Raw genomic sequence first — 21,175 nt, forward strand, 5'->3', positions numbered from 1 at the left:
TCCTAATAAGACTTTGTATATGCCATCTCTCACATAACTAACATGTGAAGAACATTGCTCTCGCAGGCCATGTGCGCCATCCGGTTGCTTTCTTTATTTTTTCTAAATATCAGCTGAGTTATATTATAATCACCAAACGAGCATAAGATTAACTTTCTCTTATTATAAATACATACATAGTTGAAGTAATAACTCAAAACATAAAGAGAAACGTTATCGAGTGAGTGATCAGAGTATACATTGATTGATAACTGACGTCATGGGGGTGAAGGAATTCCTACGCATGAGTAATGGAGAACGAGATACAAGCTATGCTCAGAATTCTTTCAATGTTAGTACATCTTAAGCTCTAACTCATTTTCAAATTTTTTTTTCCCCCTCTTATGGTGAACGAAATCTATATCCTATTACTTTTGCTGTATATATTGTGATTAAAATTTTTTATTTATTTATTTTTATTTTTTATTTATTTATTTATTTTTTTTTTATGGTTGGAGCAGAGATCGGTGATATCAACTGCAAAACCTATCCTAGAGAAGGCCATTGAAGATCTCGTGAGCGAGGGCCTTCCCTCTAATGTCTTAACCATTGCGGACTTGGGTTGCGCCTTCGGTCCTAATACGTTCACAGTGATCACTACGATCAAACGAAAAGTAGAGAAAAGGTGCAACGAATTAGGTGTAAAACAGCCAGAGCTTCAAGTTTTCTTAAATGATCTTCCTGGAAATGATTTCAACTCAACGTTCAAGTTCTTTTTTGAAAATTATCAACAACTTGAAGGAGAAAGGATCGGCGAAGATGGTAAGAAGTGTTTCATTGCAGGTGCTCCTGGCTCCTTCTACGAGAGACTGTTCCCCTTAAATAGTTTACACCTTGTCCATTCTTGCTACAGTGCACACTGGCTCTCTCGGGTAAGTAAATTTAAGTTTCATCACTTCCCAACTATTTCACTTGGCCCCACCAAGCACCAACAAATCAAGGCCGGTATGCATTGAGCATCGTGCACTGGGTACGCCCTAAATAGTTAGTGGATTCCATCTATATGCCATATCTCTGGTGTACGAGAATAGTTCTCATACGAGAACCTGATGGAACCATTCTCGCTAGGTTGGAGGGGTTTCGGTCGAAACCAAGTCGAGATATGTCTTTCTCATTTTTGGCCTGGTGTTCTCTTTTATATTTCTTTTTTTTTTTTTATTAACTTGCTTTAAGCGTCCAGTCCTTAATTTAGATCACGACATAAATTACTAATATTTTTTAATAAATTAATGGAAATCGTTGACAGGTTCCACCAGGGCTCACAAATGAAGTAGGTATTCCAATAAACAAGGGGAAAATCTACATCTCCAATACTAGCCCCCCTCCCGTCAGCAAAGCTTACCTGGAACAATTTCAAGAGGATTTTACTTCGTTCATCATGTTGAGATCAAAAGAGTTGATCCCCAACGCTCGTATGGTCTTGATACTTCATGGTAGACAAGGCGCGACCCCTCCTCGCCTACCGTGATTATTGGGAACTATTATCGGAGGCCCTCATAGCTATGGTTTCGAGGTACGTAGTACTACTACTTACATATCTTTGGGCTTTAAGAAACTCCATTAGCTTATTGCTAAAGTTCCTTCCATGCATGCGTATATATTTCTTTTTAACTAATTAGGAGTTTTTTTTTTTTTTTTTTTATTTTTGGCAACAGGGACTAATTGAGGAAGAGAAGTTAGATTCTTTTAATGTGCCATATTACACGGCATCATGCAAGGAAATTCAAGAAGTAATAGACAAGGAAGGCTCCTTCGACACAAAACAATTGGTAACATTTGCTCTAGATATTGGGGACAAGGAAGAGACAAACATGCAAGTTAAGGGAGATAAGATAGCTAAAAATATCAGATCAGTTTCAGAACCCCTGATTTCTCACCACTTTGGACATGAGATTATAGAACCATTGTATGAGAAATTTACTCGTTTGGTAATTGATCACATGGTCAAGAAGCTTCCTATTGAACTTGTGAGCATTGCCATCACACTTCAGAGAAAGGGCTGGAAGTAATTGAGTTTCAATGTAAGAAGTTTGAGTTTAGATTTGTTTTGAGTGTGAAATAATTGGCTCCTGGTTAAGGTGGATGTCCTCTCTGCCAGGAAAAAATCTTTGTACGTTTTAATTTTTTTCCATTAATAAAGTTATCCGTGCAATTGCTCACAATATCGAGTTTCATGGTTAAAAACAGGGAAGTTTTAGCAGAAAAAATCTTTGTCCTTTTAATTTTCTTTTTTTCTATCATGCTCTCTCTGTGTTGCCTTGTGCTCGTGCTGCCTCACACACACACACTCACTCACTCACTACGGATCTTCTCTAATGACATTTAAACACCAGAGTCGATCTCCCACTATCCATGGGGTGTGGGGAGTACATCTAGGATGTGGGGACCACACCCCATGGATGGTGGGAGATCGACTTTGATGGTTAAATGTCATTGAAGAGGATCTGAATTCACACACAGACACCCAAAATTTGGAAAGAAGGGGCAGGGTTGAGGATTGCCATAAGGTTGCATCCACATATATAAAAGCAATAATTAAAACATTAGGCTTAACAACTCCATAAATGAGATATAGGCATTACGGTTTCTAAGAATTGTAGAAGCAACATACTTCAATTTTTATTTTTTGGAAATTTTAAGTAATATGATTGGAAAAAAGAAAAAGTTGCAAATTAATTGGGTGTCAAGCAGAAAAAGCTTTTTTTTATTTTTTTTCTCTTTTTGTGTTGGGGGTTTCTCAAACTTTCAGTTGTTCATCTTCAATTTCACCATCCTTGTATGGGTAGTAACGGGCAATGATAACAAAGAGAACAGGGTTGATAGTGCTCAATACTGCCAATGTCCAATAGTAATTATCAAGGCGGCTTTGATTAAGGGTAAATTGGAACCACCCTAGCCAAATACTACTGTTACAAGAGACGTCCATTGTTATAGATGCCTCTAATGTTCCAAAAAAAGATCTTAATTGACAACTTGTCAATTTAGATGCCAACCGCTCAGAATGCTTGCGACCAGCATTGTTAACATCCTGTGTCTTCCCTTGACGTTGCTTGGTTTACCTCTGTAAATCCCTCTTCTCAACTACAATAGCCATTTGCTCGATTTCCGCAACCTCTGTCGCATGCATCTCAATTTGGATCATCTCTACTGCTCAGCATAGAGCCGTAGCAACCTCCTAATGAGGCCGGTGCAATGACCGCCTTACCCCTGCCCGAGCACCTTGCCCGAGCAAGGGTAAGGCGATCATTGCACCGTGCCTCATTAAGAGGCTGCTACGACTACTATGAACAGTGAGGCCATAGACGATCCCGATCCCATGCATCACCACCATGCCATTACGAATAGACTTAGGAGCAATAGTATCCACAACATGAGACTCCCCAATTGGCAAAACCACCTCCAAGAAGCCTCCGTACCAAAGAAGCCTCCACACCATGAGCAGGTAGTGGAGAACAGCCCTGGACCTACCTACCCCCGGATAATGTCCCTATGCATGCCCCCTGAAAGACTTGCCTCTAGGGCACCACACCACGACCATGGCCCATCACATGGGAACCGCCACTACCCGATCCACGATCCAGACCAAGAATCAAAGCATGTGGGTCCCATTTCAATAACGATGCCATTTTAATACATGTGGAATCCGTGGAAGCGTCGGTATAAGCTCGCATAAGCCGGTGGCGTTATCATCTCTAGGACCCGCTGCGTCGATCTTCATTCCTTATCGCCACATCCGATCCTACAACTCCTTCTCTAACAGCTATCCCTTCGAAAAGATTACAGTCAATTGAGGTGACCCCAATCCCATCTCTAACCGCTTTATCTTTTGAATTACATTGCACGGCAAGACTTTTGCTAGCAACTTGTGTCCACTTCAGCCGAGATAATTCCCGAGTTTTGACTGAGTGAGCGACAACCCGGTGCGTTAACTCCATCTTCCTCAATGTAAGTAGCCTCTGGAACTCAATCGGCACTCGCTATTAGGGTATAAAACCTTCTCGATCATGGTTTCCTTTGTCAACAACATGTGATTAAGGAAAAATCGGACTCATGCTGACCTAATAAGAGAATGGCCTCAAATGTCATGTATTGGAACAAAAATAGCATTCCTAATAAGACTTTGGAAAATAAGTAAGTTAATAAATAGTTTACACCTTGTCCATTCTTGCTATAGTGCGCACTGGCTCTCTTAGGTAAGTAAGTTTAAGTTTCATCATTTAACAACTGTTTCACTTGGCCCCATCAAGCACCAGCAAATCAAGGTGTACATTGAGTCTCGTGCACTAGGTACGCCCTAAATAGTTAGTGGATTCCATTTATGTGTCATAGTTTTGGTGTATGAGAATAGTTCTCATACGAGAACCTAATGGAACCATTCTCACTAGGTTGGAGGGGTTTCTGTCGAAACCAAGTCGAGATATGTCTTTCTCATTTTTGGCCTGGTGTTCTCTTTTATATATATATATATATATATATATTTTTTTTTTGTTAACTTGTTTTAAGCGTTCAGTCCTTAATTTAGATCACTACATAAATTACTGATATTTTTTAATGAATTAATGGAACTTGTTGACATGTTCCACTAGGGTTCACAAGTGATGTAGGTATTCCATTAAGCAAGGGGAAAATCTACATCTCCAATATTAGCTTGTATTAAAATCCTCTGTAGTACCGGCGGGGGCGGTGCACATCCGACGGCCCAGCGAGAGGAGGCCAGCCAAGTGTGCCACCTAGCCTCTGTTGTGCCGTCGGATGTGCATTGCCACCCCGCCGATGCGAGGATCCTAATCCTACTAGCCCCCGCCGTCAGCAAAGCTTACCCAAACAATTTCAAGAGGATCGAACTTCGTTCATCAAGTTGAGATCAAAAGAGTTTATCCCCATGCATGCCCCTGGAAGACTCGCCCCTAGGACACCACACCGTGACCATGACCCATCACATGGGATCCACCACTACCCAGGTCAAGAGTCACAAATCCATGATCCGAAATATTTGAATTTGAAATACAAATCTCGATCAGATTGTGGACCTTCCAAATAGGGAGCACCACCAGTCTGACTATAACTTCTCACTCATCAGCAGATAAGGTACAGGTAAAGGACCTTCAAGAAGAAAAAACGATCCTTAGAAAGACACCCCACCCCAAGTCTAGTATTTTCCAGTTTGACAACTAAATTGTCTTTCGCTAACATATTTAATATATTTTTTTTTTTGGGGTAAAGCACGTTTAATGCGTTATAGTCCACATGCAAAATTCCAATTGTCTTCCTTCAACATTTATTTAATACATTTTAATCCCCATGGAAAATTCCAAGTGTTTTCCACAAGCCACAATAATTGAAGGGGTTCTTGTCTCTTCATTCCTTATCGCCACATCCGATACAACTCCTTCAACTACATACATGTTTTGGTTTTTTTATTAGTCAGATATGGTCAACAACGACATGTGATTGAAGAACACATGTGAAGAACATTGGTCTCGCACGCCATCGGATGTGCGCCTTCCGGTTGCTTTCCTCCCTACTGGTGGAAGACAAAACTAACTTTCTCTTATTATATATACATGCATAGTTGAAGTAATAACTCAAAACATATATAGAAACGTTATCGAGTGATCAGAGTATACATTGATTCATCACTGAAATCATGGGGGTGAAGGAATTCCTACGCATGAGTAACGGAGAACGAGATACAAGCTATGCTCAGAATTCTTTCAATGTTAGTACATCTTAAGCTCTCTAACTCATTTTCAAATTTTTTTTTCCCCCTCTTATGGTGAACGAAATCTATATCCTATTACTTTTGCTGTATATATTGTGATTAAAATTTTTTTTTTTTTTTTTTGATGGTTGGAGCAGAGATTGGTGATATCAACTGCAAAACCTATCCTAGAGAAGGCCATTGAAGATCTCGTGAGCGAGGGCCTTCCCTCTAATGTCTTAACCATTGCGGACTTGGGTTGCGCCTTCGGTCCTAATACGTTCACAGTGATCACTACGATCAAACGAAAAGTAGAGAAAAGGTGCAACGAATTAGGTGTAAAACAGCCAGAGCTTCAAGTTTTCTTAAATGATCTTCCTGGAAATGATTTCAACTCAACGTTCAAGTTCTTTTTTGAAAATTATCAACAACTTGAAGGAGAAAGGATCGGCGAAGATGGTAAGAAGTGTTTCATTGCAGGTGCTCCTGGCTCCTTCTACGAGAGACTATTCCCCTTGAATAGTTTACACCTTGTCCATTCTTGCTACAGTGCGCACTGGCTCTCTCGGGTAAGTAAATTTAAGTTTCATCACTTCCCAACTATTTCACTTGGCCCCACCAAGCACCAACAAATCAAGGCCGGTATGCATTGAGCATCGTGCACTGGGTACGCCCTAAATAGTTAGTGGATTTCATCTATATGCCATTATCTCTGGTGTACGAGAATAGTTCTCATACGAGAACCTGATGGAACCATTCTCGCTAGGTTGGAGGGGTTTCGGTCGAAACCAAGTCGAGATATGTCTTTCTCATTTTTGGCCTGGTGTTCTCTTTTATATTTCTTTTTTTTTTTTATTAACTTGCTTTAAGCGTCCAGTCCTTAATTTAGATAACGACATAAATTACTAATATTTTTTAATAAATTAATGGAAATCGTTGACAGGTTCCACCAGGGCTCACAAATGAAGTAGGTATTCCAATAAACAAGGGGAAAATCTACATCTCCAATACTAGCCCCCCTCCCGTGAGCAAAGCTTACCTGGAACAATTTCAAGAGGATTTTACTTCGTTCATCATGCTGAGATCAAAAGAGTTGATCCCCAACGCTCGTATGGTCTTGATACTTCATGGTAGACAAGGCGCGACCCTCCTCGCCTACGTGATTATTGGGAACTATTATCGAGGCCCTCATAGCTATGGTTTCGAGGCACGTAGTACTACTACTTACATATCTTTGGGCTTTAAGAAACTCCATTAGCTTATTGCTAAAGTTCCTTCCATGCATGCGTATATATTTCTTTTTAACTAATTAGGAGTTTTTTTTTTTTTTTTTTCTTTTTGGCAACAGGGACTAATTGAGGAAGAGAAGTTAGATTCTTTTAATGTGCCATATTACACGGCATCATGCAAGGAAATTCAAGAAGTAATAGACAAGGAAGGCTCCTTCGACACAAAACAATTGGTAACATTTGCTCTAGATATTGGGGACAAGGAAGAGACAAACATGCAAGTTAAGGGAGATAAGATAGCTAAAAATATCAGATCAGTTTCAGAACCCCTGATTTCTCACCACTTTGGACATGAGATTATAGAACCATTGTATGAGAAATTTACTCGTTTGGTAATTGATCACATGGTCAAGAAGCTTCCTATTGAACTTGTGAGCATTGCCATCACACTTCAGAGAAAGGGCTGGAAGTAATTGAGTTTCAATGTAAGAAGTTTGAGTTTAGATTTGTTTTGAGTGTGAAATAATTGGCTCCTGGTTAAGGTGGATGTCCTCTCTGCCAGGAAAAAATCTTTGTACGGTTTAATTTTTTTCCATTAATAAAGTTATCCGTGCAATTGCTCACAATATCGAAGTTTCATGGTTAAAAACAGGGAAGTTTTAGCGAAAAAATCTTTGTCCTTTTAATTTTCTTTTTTTCTATCATGCTCTCTCTGTGTTGCCTTGTGCTCGTGCTGCCTCACACACACACACTCACTCACTCACTACGGATCTTCTCTAATGACATTTAAACACGAGTCGATCTCCCACTATCCATGGGGTGTGGGGAGTACATCTAGGATGTGGGGACCACACCCCATGGATGGTGGGAGATCGACTTTGATGGTTAAATGTCATTGAAGAGGATCTGAATTCACACACAGACACCCAAAATTTGGAAAGAAGGGGCAGGGTTGAGGATCGCCATAAGGTTGCATCCACATATATAAAAGCAATAATTAAAACATTAGGCTTAACAACTCCATAAATGAGATATAGGCATTACGGTTTCTAAGAATTGTAGAAGCAACATACTTCAATTTTTATTTTTTGGAAATTTTAAGTAATATGATTGGAAAAAGAAAAAGTTGCAAATTAATTGGGTGTCAAGCAGAAAAAGCTTTTTTTTTTTTTTTCTCTTTTTGTGTTGGGGGTTTCTCAAACTTTCAGTTGTTCATCTTCAATTTCACCATCCTTGTATGGGTAGTAACGGGCAATGATAACAAAGAGAACAGGGTTGATAGTGCTCAATACTGCCAATGTCCAATAGTAATTATCAAGGCGGCTTTGATTAAGGGTAAATTGGAACCACCCTAGCCAAATACTACTGTTACAAGAGACGTCCATTGTTATAGATGCCTCTAATGTTCCAAAAAAAGATCTTAATTGACAACTTGTCAATTTAGATGCCAACCGCTCAGAATGCTTGCGACCAGCATTGTTAACATCCTGTGTCTTCCCTTGACGTTGCTTGGTTTACCTCGTAAATCCCTCTTCTCAACTACAATAGCCATTTGCTCGATTTCCGCAACCTCGTCGCATGCATCTCAATTTGGATCATCTACAGCACTGCGCATAGCAGCCGTAGCACCTCCTAATGAGGCGCGAGTGCAATGACCGCCTTACCCCTGCCCGAGCACCTTGCCCGAGCAAGGGTAAGGCGATCATTGCACCGTGCCTCATTAAGAGGCTGCTACGACTACTATGAACAGTAGGCCATAGACGATCCTGATCCCATGCATCACCACCATGCCATTACGAATAGACTTAGGAGCAATAGTATCCACAACATGAGACTCCCCAATTGGCAAAACCACCTCCAAGAAGCCTCCACACCATGAGCAGGTAGTGGAGAACAGCCCACAGACCTACCTACCCCCCGGATAATGTCCCTATGCATGCCCCTGAAAGACTTGCCTCTAGGGCACCACACCACGACCATGGCCCATCACATGGGAACCGCCACTACCCGATCCACGATCCAGACCAAGAATCAAAGCATGTGGGTCCCATTTCAATAACGATGCCATTTTAATACATGTGGAATCCGTGGAAGCGTCGGTATAAGCTCGCATAAGCCAGTGACGTTATCATCTCTAGGACCCGCTGCGTCGATCTTCATTCCTTATCGCCACATCCGATCCTACAACTCCTTCTCTAACAGCTATCCCTTCGAAAAGATTACAGTCAATTGAGGTGACCCCAATCCCATCTCTAACCGCTTTATCTTTTGAAATACATTGCACGGCAAGACTTTTGCTAGCAACTTGTGTCCACTTCAGCCGAGATAATTCCCGAGTTTTGACTGAGTGAGCGACAACCCGTGGGTTAACTCCATCTTCCTCAATGTAAGTAGCCTCTGGAACTCAATCGGCACTCGCTATTAGGGTATAAAACCTTCTCGATCATGGTTTCCTTTGTCAACAACATGTGATTAAGGAAAAATCGGACTCATGCTGACCTAATAAGAGAATGGCCTCAAATGTAATGTATTGGAACAAAAATAGCATTCCTAATAAGACTTTGGAAAATAAGTAAGTTAATAAATAGTTTACACCTTGTCCATTCTTGCTATAGTGCGCACTGGCTCTCTTAGGTAAGTAAGTTTAAGTTTCATCATTTACCAACTGTTTCACTTGGCCCCATCAAGCACCAGCAAATCAAGGTGTACATTGAGTCTCGTGCACTAGGTACGCCCTAAATAGTTAGTGGATTCCATTTATGTGTCATAGTTTTGGTGTATGAGAATAGTTCTCATACGAGAACCTAATGGAACCATTCTCACTAGGTTGGAGGGGTTTCTGTCGAAACCAAGTCGAGATATGTCTTTCTCATTTTTGGCCTGGTGTTCTCTTTTTTATATATATATATATATATATATATATATATATTTTTTTTTTTTTTTTTTTTGTTAACTTGTTTTAAGCGTTCAGTCCTTAATTTAGATCACTACATAAATTACTGATATTTTTTAATGAATTAATGGAACTTGTTGACATGTTCCACTAGGGTTCACAAGTGATGTAGGTATTCCAATAAGCAAGGGGAAAATCTACATCTCCAATATTAGCTTGTATTAAAATCCTCTGTAGTACCGGCGGGGCGGTGCACATCCGACGGCCCAGCAGAGAGAGGCCAGCCAAGTGTGCCACCTAGCCTCTGTTGTGCCGTCGGATGTGCATTGCCACCCCGCCGATCTGCAGAGGATCCTAATCCTACTAGCCCCCCGCCGTCAGCAAAGCTTACCTCAAACAATTTCAAGAGGATCGAACTTCGTTCATCAAGTTGAGATCAAAAGAGTTTATCCCCATGCATGCCCCTGGAAGACTCGCCCCTAGGACACCACACCGTGACCATGACCCATCACATGGGATCCACCACTACCCAGGTCAAGAGTCACAAATCCATGATCCGAAATATTTGAATTTGAAATACAAATCTCGATAAGATTGTGGACCTTCCAAATAGGGAGCACCACCAGTCTGAGTATAACTTCTCACTCATCAGCAGATAAGGTACAGGTAAAGGACCTTCAAGAAGAAAAAACGATCCTTAGAAAGACACCCCACCCCAAGTCTAGTATTTTCCAGTTTGACAACTAAATTGTCTTTCGCTAACATATTTAATATATTTTTTTTTTTGGGGTAAAGCACGTTTAATGCGTTATAGTCCACATGCAAAATTCCAATTGTCTTCCTTCAACATTTATTTAATACATTTTAATCCCCATGGAAAATTCCAAGTGTTTTCCACAAGCCACAATAATTGAAGGGGTTCTTGTCTCTTCATTCCTTATCGCCACATCCGATACAACTCCTTCAACTACATACATGTTTTGGTTTTTTTATTAGTCAGATATGGTCAACAACGACATGTGATTGAAGAACACATGTGAAGAACATTGGTCTCGCACGCCATCGGATGTGCGCCTTCCGGTTGCTTTCCTCCCTACTGGTGGAAGACAAAACTAACTTTCTCTTATTATATATACATGCATAGTTGAAGTAATAACTCAAAACATATATAGAAACGTTATCGAGTGATCAGAGTATACATTGATTCATCACTGAAATCATGGGGGTGAAGGAATTCCTACGCATGAGTAACGGAGAACGAGATACAAGCTATGCTCAGAATTCTTTCAATGTTAGTACATCTTAAGCTCTCTAACTCATTTTCAAATTTTTTTTTCCCCCTCTTATGGTGAACGAAATCTATATCCTATTACTTTTGCTGTATATATTGTGATTAAAATTTTTTTTTTGATGGTTGGAGCAGAGATCGGTGATATCAACTGCAAAACCTATCCTAGAGAAGGCCATTGAAGATCTCGTGAGCGAGGGCCTTCCCTCTAATGTCTTAACCATTGCGGACTTGGGTTGCGCCTTCGGTCCTAATACGTTCACAGTGATCACTACGATCAAACGAAAAGTAGAGAAAAGGTGCAACGAATTAGGTGTAAAACAGCCAGAGCTTCAAGTTTTCTTAAATGATCTTCCTGGAAATGATTTCAACTCAACGTTCAAGTTCTTTTTTGAAAATTATCAACAACTTGAAGGAGAAAGGATCGGCGAAGATGGTAAGAAGTGTTTCATTGCAGGTGCTCCTGGCTCCTTCTACGAGAGACTATTCCCCTTGAATAGTTTACACCTTGTCCATTCTTGCTACAGTGCGCACTGGCTCTCTCGGGTAAGTAAATTTAAGTTTCATCACTTCCCAACTATTTCACTTGGCCCCACCAAGCACCAACAAATCAAGGCCGGTATGCATTGAGCATCGTGCACTGGGTACGCCCTAAATAGTTAGTGGATTTCATCTATATGCCATTATCTCGGTGTACGAGAATAGTTCTCATACGAGAACCCGATGGAACCATTCTCGCTAGGTTGGAGGGGTTTCGGTCGAAACCAAGTCGAGATATGTCTTTCTCATTTTTGGCCTGGTGTTCTCTTTTATATTTCTTTTTTTTTTATTAACTTGCTTTAAGCGTCCAGTCCTTAATTTAGATAACGACATAAATTACTAATATTTTTTAATAAATTAATGGAAATCGTTGACAGGTTCCACCAGGGCTCACAAATGAAGTAGGTATTCCAATAAACAAGGGGAAAATCTACATCTCCAATACTAGCCCCCCTCCCGTGAGCAAAGCTTACCTGGAACAATTTCAAGAGGATTTTACTTCGTTCATCATGCTGAGATCAAAAGAGTTGATCCCCAACGCTCGTATGGTCTTGATACTTCATGGTAGACAAGGCGGCGACCCCTCCTCAGCTACCTGTGATTATTGGGAACTATTATCAGAGGCCCTCATAGCTATGGTTTCAGAGGTACGTAGTACTACTACTTACATATCTTTGGGCTTTAAGAAACTCCATTAGCTTATTGCTAAAGTTCCTTCCATGCATGCGTATATATTTCTTTTTAACTAATTAGGAGTTTTTTTTTTTTTTTTTTTTCTTTTTGGCAACAGGGACTAATTGAGGAAGAGAAGTTAGATTCTTTTAATGTGCCATATTACACGGCATCATGCAAGGAAATTCAAGAAGTAATAGACAAGGAAGGCTCCTTCGACACAAAACAATTGGTAACATTTGCTCTAGATATTGGGGACAAGGAAGAGACAAACATGCAAGTTAAGGGAGATAAGATAGCTAAAAATATCAGATCAGTTTCAGAACCCCTGATTTCTCACCACTTTGGACATGAGATTATAGAACCATTGTATGAGAAATTTACTCGTTTGGTAATTGATCACATGGTCAAGAAGCTTCCTATTGAACTTGTGAGCATTGCCATCACACTTCAGAGAAAGGGCTGGAAGTAATTGAGTTTCAATGTAAGAAGTTTGAGTTTAGATTTGTTTTGAGTGTGAAATAATTGGCTCCTGGTTAAGGTGGATGTCCTCTCTGCCAGGAAAAAATCTTTGTATGCGTTTTAATTTTTTTCCATTAATAAAGTTATCCGTGCAATTGCTCACAATATCGAGTTTCATGGTTAAAAACAGGAAGTTTTAGCAGAAAAAATCTTTGTCCTTTTAATTTTCTTTTTTTTCTATCATGCTCTCTCTGTGTTGCCTTGTGCTCGTGCTGCCTCACACACACACACTCACTCACTCACTACGGATCTTCTCTAATGACATTTAAACACGAGTCGATCTCCCACTATCCATGGGGTGTGGGGAGTACATCTAGGATGTGGGGACCACACCCCATGGATGGTGGGAGATCGACTTTGATGGTTAAATGTCATTGAAGAGGATCTGAATTCACACACAGACACCCAAAATTTGGAAAGAAGGGGCAGGGTTGAGGATCGCCATAAGGTTGCATCCACATATATAAAAGCAATAATTAAAACATTAGGCTTAACAACTCCATAAATGAGATATAGGCATTACGGTTTCTAAGAATTGTAGAAGCAACATACTTCAATTTTTATTTTTTGGAAATTTTAAGTAATATGATTGGAAAAAAGAAAAAGTTGCAAATTAATTGGGTGTCAAGCAGAAAAAGCTTTTTTTTATTTTTTTTCTCTTTTTGTGTTGGGGGTTTCTCAAACTTTCAGTTGTTCATCTTCAATTTCACCATCCTTGTATGGGTAGTAACGGGCAATGATAACAAAGAGAACAGGGTTGATAGTGCTCAATACTGCCAATGTCCAATAGTAATTATCAAGGCGGCTTTGATTAAGGGTAAATTGGAACCACCCTAGCCAAATACTACTGTTACAAGAGACGTCCATTGTTATAGATGCCTCTAATGTTCCAAAAAAAGATCTTAATTGACAACTTGTCAATTTAGATGCCAACCGCTCAGAATGCTTGCGACCAGCATTGTTAACATCCTGTGTCTTCCCTTGACGTTGCTTGGTTTACCTCTAAATCCCTCTTCTCAACTACAATAGCCATTTGCTCGATTTCCGCAACCTCGCCGCATGCATCTCAATTTGGATCATCTATACTGCTGCAGATAGTAGCCAGTAGCAGCCTCCTAATGAGGCACGCAGTGCAATGACCGCCTTACCCCTGCCCGAGCACCTTGCCCGAGCAAGGGTAAGGCGATCATTGCACCGTGCCTCATTAAGAGGCTGCTACGACTACTATGAACAGTGAGGCCATAGACGATCCCGATCCCATGCATCACCACCATGCCATTACGAATAGACTTAGGAGCAATAGTATCCACAACATGAGACTCCCCAATTGGCAAAACCACCTCCAAGAAGCCTCCTCCAAGAAGCCTCCACACCATGAGCGGGTAGTGGAGAACAGCCTGAGACCTACCTACCCCGGATAATGTCCCTATGCATGCCCCTGAAAGACTTGCCTCTAGGGCACCACACCACGACCATGGCCCATCACATGGGAACCGCCACTACCCGATCCACGATCCAGACCAAGAATCAAAGCATGTGGGTCCCATTTCAATAACGATGCCATTTTAATACATGTGGAATCCGTGGAAGCGTCGGTATAAGCTCGCATAAGCCAGTGACGTTATCATCTCTAGGACCCGCTGCGTCGATCTTCATTCCTTATCGCCACATCCGATCCTACAACTCCTTCTCTAACAGCTATCCCTTCGAAAAGATTACAGTCAATTGAGGTGACCCCAATCCCATCTCTAACCGCTTTATCTTTTGAATTACATTGCACGGCAAGACTTTTGCTAGCAACTTGTGTCCACTTCAGCCGAGATAATTCCCGAGTTTTGACTGAGTGAGCGACAACCCGGTGCGTTAACTCCATCTTCCTCAATGTAAGTAGCCTCTGGAACTCAATCGGCACTCGCTATTAGGGTATAAAACCTTCTCGATCATGGTTTCCTTTGTCAACAACATGTGATTAAGGAAAAATCGGACTCATGCTGACCTAATAAGAGAATGGCCTCAAATGTCATGTATTGGAACAAAAATAGCATTCCTAATAAGACTTTGGAAAATAAGTAAGTTAATAAATAGTTTACACCTTGTCCATTCTTGCTATAGTGCGCACTGGCTCTCTTAGGTAAGTAAGTTTAAGTTTCATCATTTAACAACTGTTTCACTTGGCCCCATCAAGCACCAGCAAATCAAGGTGTACATTGAGTCTCGTGCACTAGGTACGCCCTAAATAGTTAGTGGATTCCATTTATGTGTCATAGTTTTGGTGTATGAGAATAGTTCTCATACGAGAACCTAATGGAACCATTCTCACTAGGTTGGAGGGGTTTCTGTCGAAACCAAGTCGAGATATGTCTTTCTCATTTTTGGCCTGGTGTTCTCTTTTATATATATATATATATATATATATATATATATATTTTTTTTTTTTTTTTTTTTTGTTAACTTGTTTTAAGCGTTCAGTCCTTAATTTAGATCACTACATAAATTACTGATATTTTTTAATGAATTAATGGAACTTGTTGACATGTTCCACTAGGGTTCACAAGTGATGTAGGTATTCCAATAAGCAAGGGAAAATCTACATCTCCAATATTAGCTTGTATTAAAATCTCTCAGTACCGGCGGCGCGTGCACATCCGACGGCCCAGCGAGAGCAGGCCAGCCAAGTGTGCCACCTAGCCTCTGTTGTGCCGTCGGATGTGCATTGCCACCCCGCCATATGCAGAGGATCCTAATCCTACTAGCCCCCGCCGTCAAGCAAAGCTTACCTCAAACAATTTCAAGAGGATCGAACTTCGTTCATCAAGTTGAGATCAAAAGAGTTTATCCCCATGCATGCCCCTGGAAGACTCGCCCCTAGGACACCACACCGTGACCATGACCCATCACATGGGATCCACCACTACCCAGGTCAAGAGTCACAAATCCATGATCCGAAATATTTGAATTTGAAATACAAATCTCGATAAGATTGTGGACCTTCCAAATAGGGAGCACCACCAGTCTGAGTATAACTTCTCACTCATCAGCAGATAAGGTACAGGTAAAGGACCTTCAAGAAGAAAAAACGATCCTTAGAAAGACACCCCACCCCAAGTCTAGTATTTTCCAGTTTGACAACTAAATTGTCTTTCGCTAACATATTTAATATATTTTTTTTTTGGGGTAAAGCACGTTTAATGCGTTATAGTCCACATGCAAAATTCCAATTGTCTTCCTTCAACATTTATTTAATACATTTTAATCCCCATGGAAAATTCCAAGTGTTTTCCACAAGCCACAATAATTGAAGGGGTTCTTGTCTCTTCATTCCTTATCGCCACATCCGATACAACTCCTTCAACTACATACATGTTTTGGTTTTTTTATTAGTCAGATATGGTCAACAACGACATGTGATTGAAGAACACATGTGAAGAACATTGGTCTCGCACGCCATCGGATGTGCGCCTTCCGGTTGCTTTCCTCCCTACTGGTGGAAGACAAAACTAACTTTCTCTTATTATATATACATGCATAGTTGAAGTAATAACTCAAAACATATATAGAAACGTTATCGAGTGATCAGAGTATACATTGATTCATCACTGAAATCATGGGGGTGAAGGAATTCCTACGCATGAGTAACGGAGAACGAGATACAAGCTATGCTCAGAATTCTTTCAATGTTAGTACATCTTAAGCTCTCTAACTCATTTTCAAATTTTTTTTTCCCCCTCTTATGGTGAACGAAATCTATATCCTATTACTTTTGCTGTATATATTGTGATTATTTTTTTTTTTTTTTTTTTTTTTTTTTTTTTTTTTTTTTTGATGGTTGGAGCAGAGATCGGTGATATCAACTGCAAAACCTATCCTAGAGAAGGCCATTGAAGATCTCGTGAGCGAGGGCCTTCCCTCTAATGTCTTAACCATTGCGGACTTGGGTTGCGCCTTCGGTCCTAATACGTTCACAGTGATCACTACGATCAAACGAAAAGTAGAGAAAAGGTGCAACGAATTAGGTGTAAAACAGCCAGAGCTTCAAGTTTTCTTAAATGATCTTCCTGGAAATGATTTCAACTCAACGTTCAAGTTCTTTTTTGAAAATTATCAACAACTTGAAGGAGAAAGGATCGGCGAAGATGGTAAGAAGTGTTTCATTGCAGGTGCTCCTGGCTCCTTCTACGAGAGACTATTCCCCTTGAATAGTTTACACCTTGTCCATTCTTGCTACAGTGCGCACTGGCTCTCTCGGGTAAGTAAATTTAAGTTTCATCACTTCCCAACTATTTCACTTGGCCCCACCAAGCACCAACAAATCAAGGCCGGTATGCATTGAGCATCGTGCACTGGGTACGCCCTAAATAGTTAGTGGATTTCATCTATATGCCATTATCTCTGGTGTACGAGAATAGTTCTCATACGAGAACCCGATGGAACCATTCTCGCTAGGTTGGAGGGGTTTGGTCGAAACCAAGTCGAGATATGTCTTTCTCATTTTTGGCCTGGTGTTCTCTTTTATATTTCTTTTTTTTTTTATTAACTTGCTTTAAGCGTCCAGTCCTTAATTTAGATAACGACATAAATTACTAATATTTTTTAATAAATTAATGGAAATCGTTGACAGGTTCCACCAGGGCTCACAAATGAAGTAGGTATTCCAATAAACAAGGGGAAAATCTACATCTCCAATACTAGCCCCCCCTCCCGTGAGCAAAGCTTACCTGGAACAATTTCAAGAGGATTTTACTTCGTTCATCATTTGAGATCAAAAGAGTTGATCCCCAACGCTCGTATGGTCTTGATACTTCATGGTAGACAAGGCGGCGACCCTCCTCGGCCTACCTGTGATTATTGGGAACTATTATCGAGGCCCTCATAGCTATGGTTTCGAGGCACGTAGTACTACTACTTACATATCTTTGGGCTTTAAGAAACTCCATTAGCTTATTGCTAAAGTTCCTTCCATGCATGCGTATATATTTCTTTTTAACTAATTAGGAGTTTTTTTTTTTTTTTTTTATTTTTGGCAACAGGGACTAATTGAGGAAGAGAAGTTAGATTCTTTTAATGTGCCATATTACACGGCATCATGCAAGGAAATTCAAGAAGTAATAGACAAGGAAGGCTCCTTCGACACAAAACAATTGGTAACATTTGCTCTAGATATTGGGGACAAGGAAGAGACAAACATGCAAGTTAAGGGAGATAAGATAGCTAAAAATATCAGATCAGTTTCAGAACCCCTGATTTCTCACCACTTTGGACATGAGATTATAGAACCATTGTATGAGAAATTTACTCGTTTGGTAATTGATCACATGGTCAAGAAGCTTCCTATTGAACTTGTGAGCATTGCCATCACACTTCAGAGAAAGGGCTGGAAGTAATTGAGTTTCAATGTAAGAAGTTTGAGTTTAGATTTGTTTTGAGTGTGAAATAATTGGCTCCTGGTTAAGGTGGATGTCCTCTCGCCAGGAAAAAATCTTTATGCGTTTTAATTTTTTTCCATTAATAAAGTTATCCGTGCAATTGCTCACAATATCGAGTTTCATGGTTAAAAACAGGGAAGTTTTAGCAGAAAAAATCTTTGTCCTTTTAATTTTCTTTTTTCTATCATGCTCTCTCTGTGTTGCCTTGTGCTCGTCTGCCTCACACACACACACTCACTCACTCACTACGGATCTTCTCTAATGACATTTAAACACGAGTCGATCTCCCACTATCCATGGGGTGTGGGAGTACATCTAGGATGTGGGGACCACACCCCATGGATGGTGGGAGATCGACTTTGATGGTTAAATGTCATTGAAGAGGATCTGAATTCACACACAGACACCCAAAATTTGGAAAGAAGGGGCAGGGTTGAGGATCGCCATAAGGTTGCATCCACATATATAAAAGCAATAATTAAAACATTAGGCTTAACAACTCCATAAATGAGATATAGGCATTACGGTTTCTAAGAATTGTAGAAGCAACATACTTCAATTTTTATTTTTGGAAATTTTAAGTAATATGATTGGAAAAAAGAAAAAGTTGCAAATTAATTGGGTGTCAAGCAGAAAAAGCTTTTTTTTATTTTTTTTCTCTTTTTGTGTTGGGGGTTTCTCAAACTTTCAGTTGTTCATCTTCAATTTCACCATCCTTGTATGGGTAGTAACGGGCAATGATAACAAAGAGAACAGGGTTGATAGTGCTCAACACGCCAATGGCCAATAGTAATTATCAAGGCGGCTTTGATTAAGGGTAAATTGGAACCACCCTAGCCAAATACTCTCATTACAAGAGACGTCCATTGTTATAGATGCCTCTAATGTTCCAAAAAAAGATCTTAATTGACAACTTGTCAATTTAGATGCCAACCGCTCAGAATGCTTGCGACCAGCATTGTTAACATCCTGTGTCTTCCCTTGACGTTGCTTGGTTTACCTCTGTAAATCCCTCTTCTCAACTACAATAGCCATTTGCTCGATTTCCGCAACCTCCGTCGCATGCATCTCAATTTGGATCATCTACTGACTGCTGCAGCATATACAGCCGTAGCAACCTCCTAATGAGGCACAGTGCAATGACCGCCTTACCCCTGCCCGAGCACCTTGCCCGAGCAAGGGTAAGGCGATCATTGCACCGTGCCTCATTAAGAGGCTGCTACGACTACTATGAACAGCAGGCCATAGACGATCCTGATCCCATGCATCACCACCATGCCATTACGAATAGACTTAGGAGCAATAGTATCCACAACATGAGACTCCCCAATTGGCAAAACCACCTCCAAGAAGCCTCCAGCCAAAGCTGAAGCCTCCACACCATGAGCAGGTAGTGGAGAACAGCCCACAGACCTACCTACCCCCCGGATAATGTCCCTATGCATGCCCCTGAAAGACTTGCCTCTAGGGCACCACACCACGACCATGGCCCATCACATGGGAACCACCACTACCCGATCCACGATCCAGACCAAGAATCAAAGCATGTGGGTCCCATTTCAATAACGATGCCATTTTAATACATGTGGAATCCGTGGAAGCGTCGGTATAAGCTCGCATAAGCCAGTGACGTTATCATCTCTAGGACCCGCCGTCGATCTTCATTCCTTATCGCCACATCCGATCCTACAACTCCTTCTCTAACACCTATCCCTTGAAAAGATTACAGTCAATTGAGGTGACCCCAATCCCATCTCTAACCACTTTATCTTTTGAATTACATTGCACGGCAAGACTTTTGCTAGCAACTTGTGTCCACTTCAGCCGAGATAATTCCCGAGTTTTGACTGAGTGAGCGACAACCCGTGGGTTAACTCCATCTTCCTCAATGTAAGTAGCCTCTGGAACTCAATCGGCACTCGCTATTAGGGTATAAAACCTTCTCGATCATGGTTTCCTTTGTCAACAACATGTGATTAAGGAAAAATCGGACTCATGCTGACCTAATAAGAGAATGGCCTCAAATGTAATGTATTGGAACAAAAATAGCATTCCTTATAAGACTTTGGAAAATAAGTAAGTTAATAAATAGTTTACACCTTGTCCATTCTTGCTATAGTGCGCACTGGCTCTCTTAGGTAAGTAAGTTTAAGTTTCATCATTTACCAACTGTTTCACTTGGCCCCATCAAGCACCAGCAAATCAAGGTGTACATTGAGTCTCGTGCACTAGGTACGCCCTAAATAGTTAGTGGATTCCATTTATGTGTCATAGTTTTGGTGTATGAGAATAGTTCTCATACGAGAACCTAATGGAACCATTCTCACTAGGTTGGAGGGGTTTCTGTCGAAACCAAGTCGAGATATGTCTTTCTCATTTTTGGCCTGGTGTTCTCTTTATATATATATATATATATATTTTTTTGTTAACTTTTTAAGCTTTTTCAGTCCTTAATTTAGATCACTACATAAATTACTGATATTTTTTAATGAATTAATGGAACTTGTTGACATGTTTCACTAGGGTTCACAAGTGATGTAGGTATTCCAATAAGCAAGGGGAAAATCTACATCTCCAATATTAGCTTGTATTAAAATCCTCTGTAGTACCGGCGGGGCGGCAGTGGACATCCGACGGCCCAGCAGAGCAGAGGCCAGCCAAGTGTGCCACCTAGCCTCTGTTGTGCCGTCGGATGTGCATTGCCACCCCGCCAGTACTGCAGAGGATCCTAATCCTACTAGCCCCCCTGCCGTCAGCAAAGCTTACCTCAAACAATTTCAAGAGGATCGAACTTCGTTCATCAAGTTGAGATCAAAAGAGTTTATCCCCATGCATGCCCCTGGAAGACTCGCCCCTAGGACACCACAC

The 21,175-nt window shown here is 40.7% G+C and overlaps 3 protein-coding genes and 1 pseudogene across 3 annotated transcripts; all 4 read left to right on the top strand.

Annotated features, from left to right (window-relative positions):
- The first annotated feature begins 259 nt into the window (after positions 1-259).
- LOC122668823 (3,7-dimethylxanthine N-methyltransferase CkTbS-like) lies at positions 260-2,048 on the top strand. Its single transcript, XM_043865403.1, has 4 exons — positions 260-331; positions 501-911; positions 1,286-1,483; positions 1,695-2,048. Exons 1-4 carry the CDS (start codon positions 260-262, stop codon positions 2,046-2,048), a joined length of 1,035 nt encoding a protein of 344 aa, XP_043721338.1.
- A 3,638-nt stretch (positions 2,049-5,686) lies between these two features.
- On the top strand, positions 5,687-7,442 carry LOC122668910 (probable caffeine synthase 4). The gene is made up of 4 exons (XM_043865518.1): positions 5,687-5,758; positions 5,887-6,309; positions 6,684-6,947; positions 7,089-7,442. The coding sequence occupies exons 1-4, from the start codon at positions 5,687-5,689 to the stop codon at positions 7,440-7,442; spliced, it is 1,113 nt and encodes a 370-aa protein (XP_043721453.1).
- Positions 7,443-11,081: 3,639 nt separating this feature from the next.
- Positions 11,082-12,834, top strand: LOC122668985 (probable caffeine synthase 4). Its single transcript, XM_043865628.1, has 4 exons — positions 11,082-11,153; positions 11,286-11,696; positions 12,068-12,337; positions 12,481-12,834. The coding sequence occupies exons 1-4, from the start codon at positions 11,082-11,084 to the stop codon at positions 12,832-12,834; spliced, it is 1,107 nt and encodes a 368-aa protein (XP_043721563.1).
- A 3,654-nt stretch (positions 12,835-16,488) lies between these two features.
- LOC122669072 lies at positions 16,489-17,641 on the top strand (annotated as a pseudogene).
- Positions 17,642-21,175: the final 3,534 nt, after the last annotated feature.

This window comes from Telopea speciosissima, chromosome 1 (assembly GCF_018873765.1).
Source record: "Telopea speciosissima isolate NSW1024214 ecotype Mountain lineage chromosome 1, Tspe_v1, whole genome shotgun sequence".
Classification (NCBI taxonomy): Eukaryota; Viridiplantae; Streptophyta; class Magnoliopsida; order Proteales; family Proteaceae; genus Telopea; species Telopea speciosissima.

Bases quoted from the DNA above. Each gene is read 5' to 3' on its own strand.
- LOC122668823 (XM_043865403.1), top strand. From the start codon at position 260: ATGGGGGTGAAGGAATTCCTACGCATGAGTAATGGAGAACGAGATACA. The intron at 332-500 runs GTTAGTACATCT...TGGTTGGAGCAG, and splicing joins ATGCTCAGAATTCTTTCAAT to AGATCGGTGATATCAACTGC. The intron at 912-1,285 runs GTAAGTAAATTT...AATCGTTGACAG, and splicing joins GTGCACACTGGCTCTCTCGG to GTTCCACCAGGGCTCACAAA.
- LOC122668910 (XM_043865518.1), top strand. From the start codon at position 5,687: ATGGGGGTGAAGGAATTCCTACGCATGAGTAACGGAGAACGAGATACA. The intron at 5,759-5,886 runs GTTAGTACATCT...TTTTTTTTTTGA, and splicing joins ATGCTCAGAATTCTTTCAAT to TGGTTGGAGCAGAGATTGGT. The intron at 6,948-7,088 runs GCACGTAGTACT...TTTTGGCAACAG, and splicing joins CTCATAGCTATGGTTTCGAG to GGACTAATTGAGGAAGAGAA.
- LOC122668985 (XM_043865628.1), top strand. From the start codon at position 11,082: ATGGGGGTGAAGGAATTCCTACGCATGAGTAACGGAGAACGAGATACA. The intron at 11,697-12,067 runs GTAAGTAAATTT...AATCGTTGACAG, and splicing joins GTGCGCACTGGCTCTCTCGG to GTTCCACCAGGGCTCACAAA. The intron at 12,338-12,480 runs GTACGTAGTACT...TTTTGGCAACAG, and splicing joins TCATAGCTATGGTTTCAGAG to GGACTAATTGAGGAAGAGAA.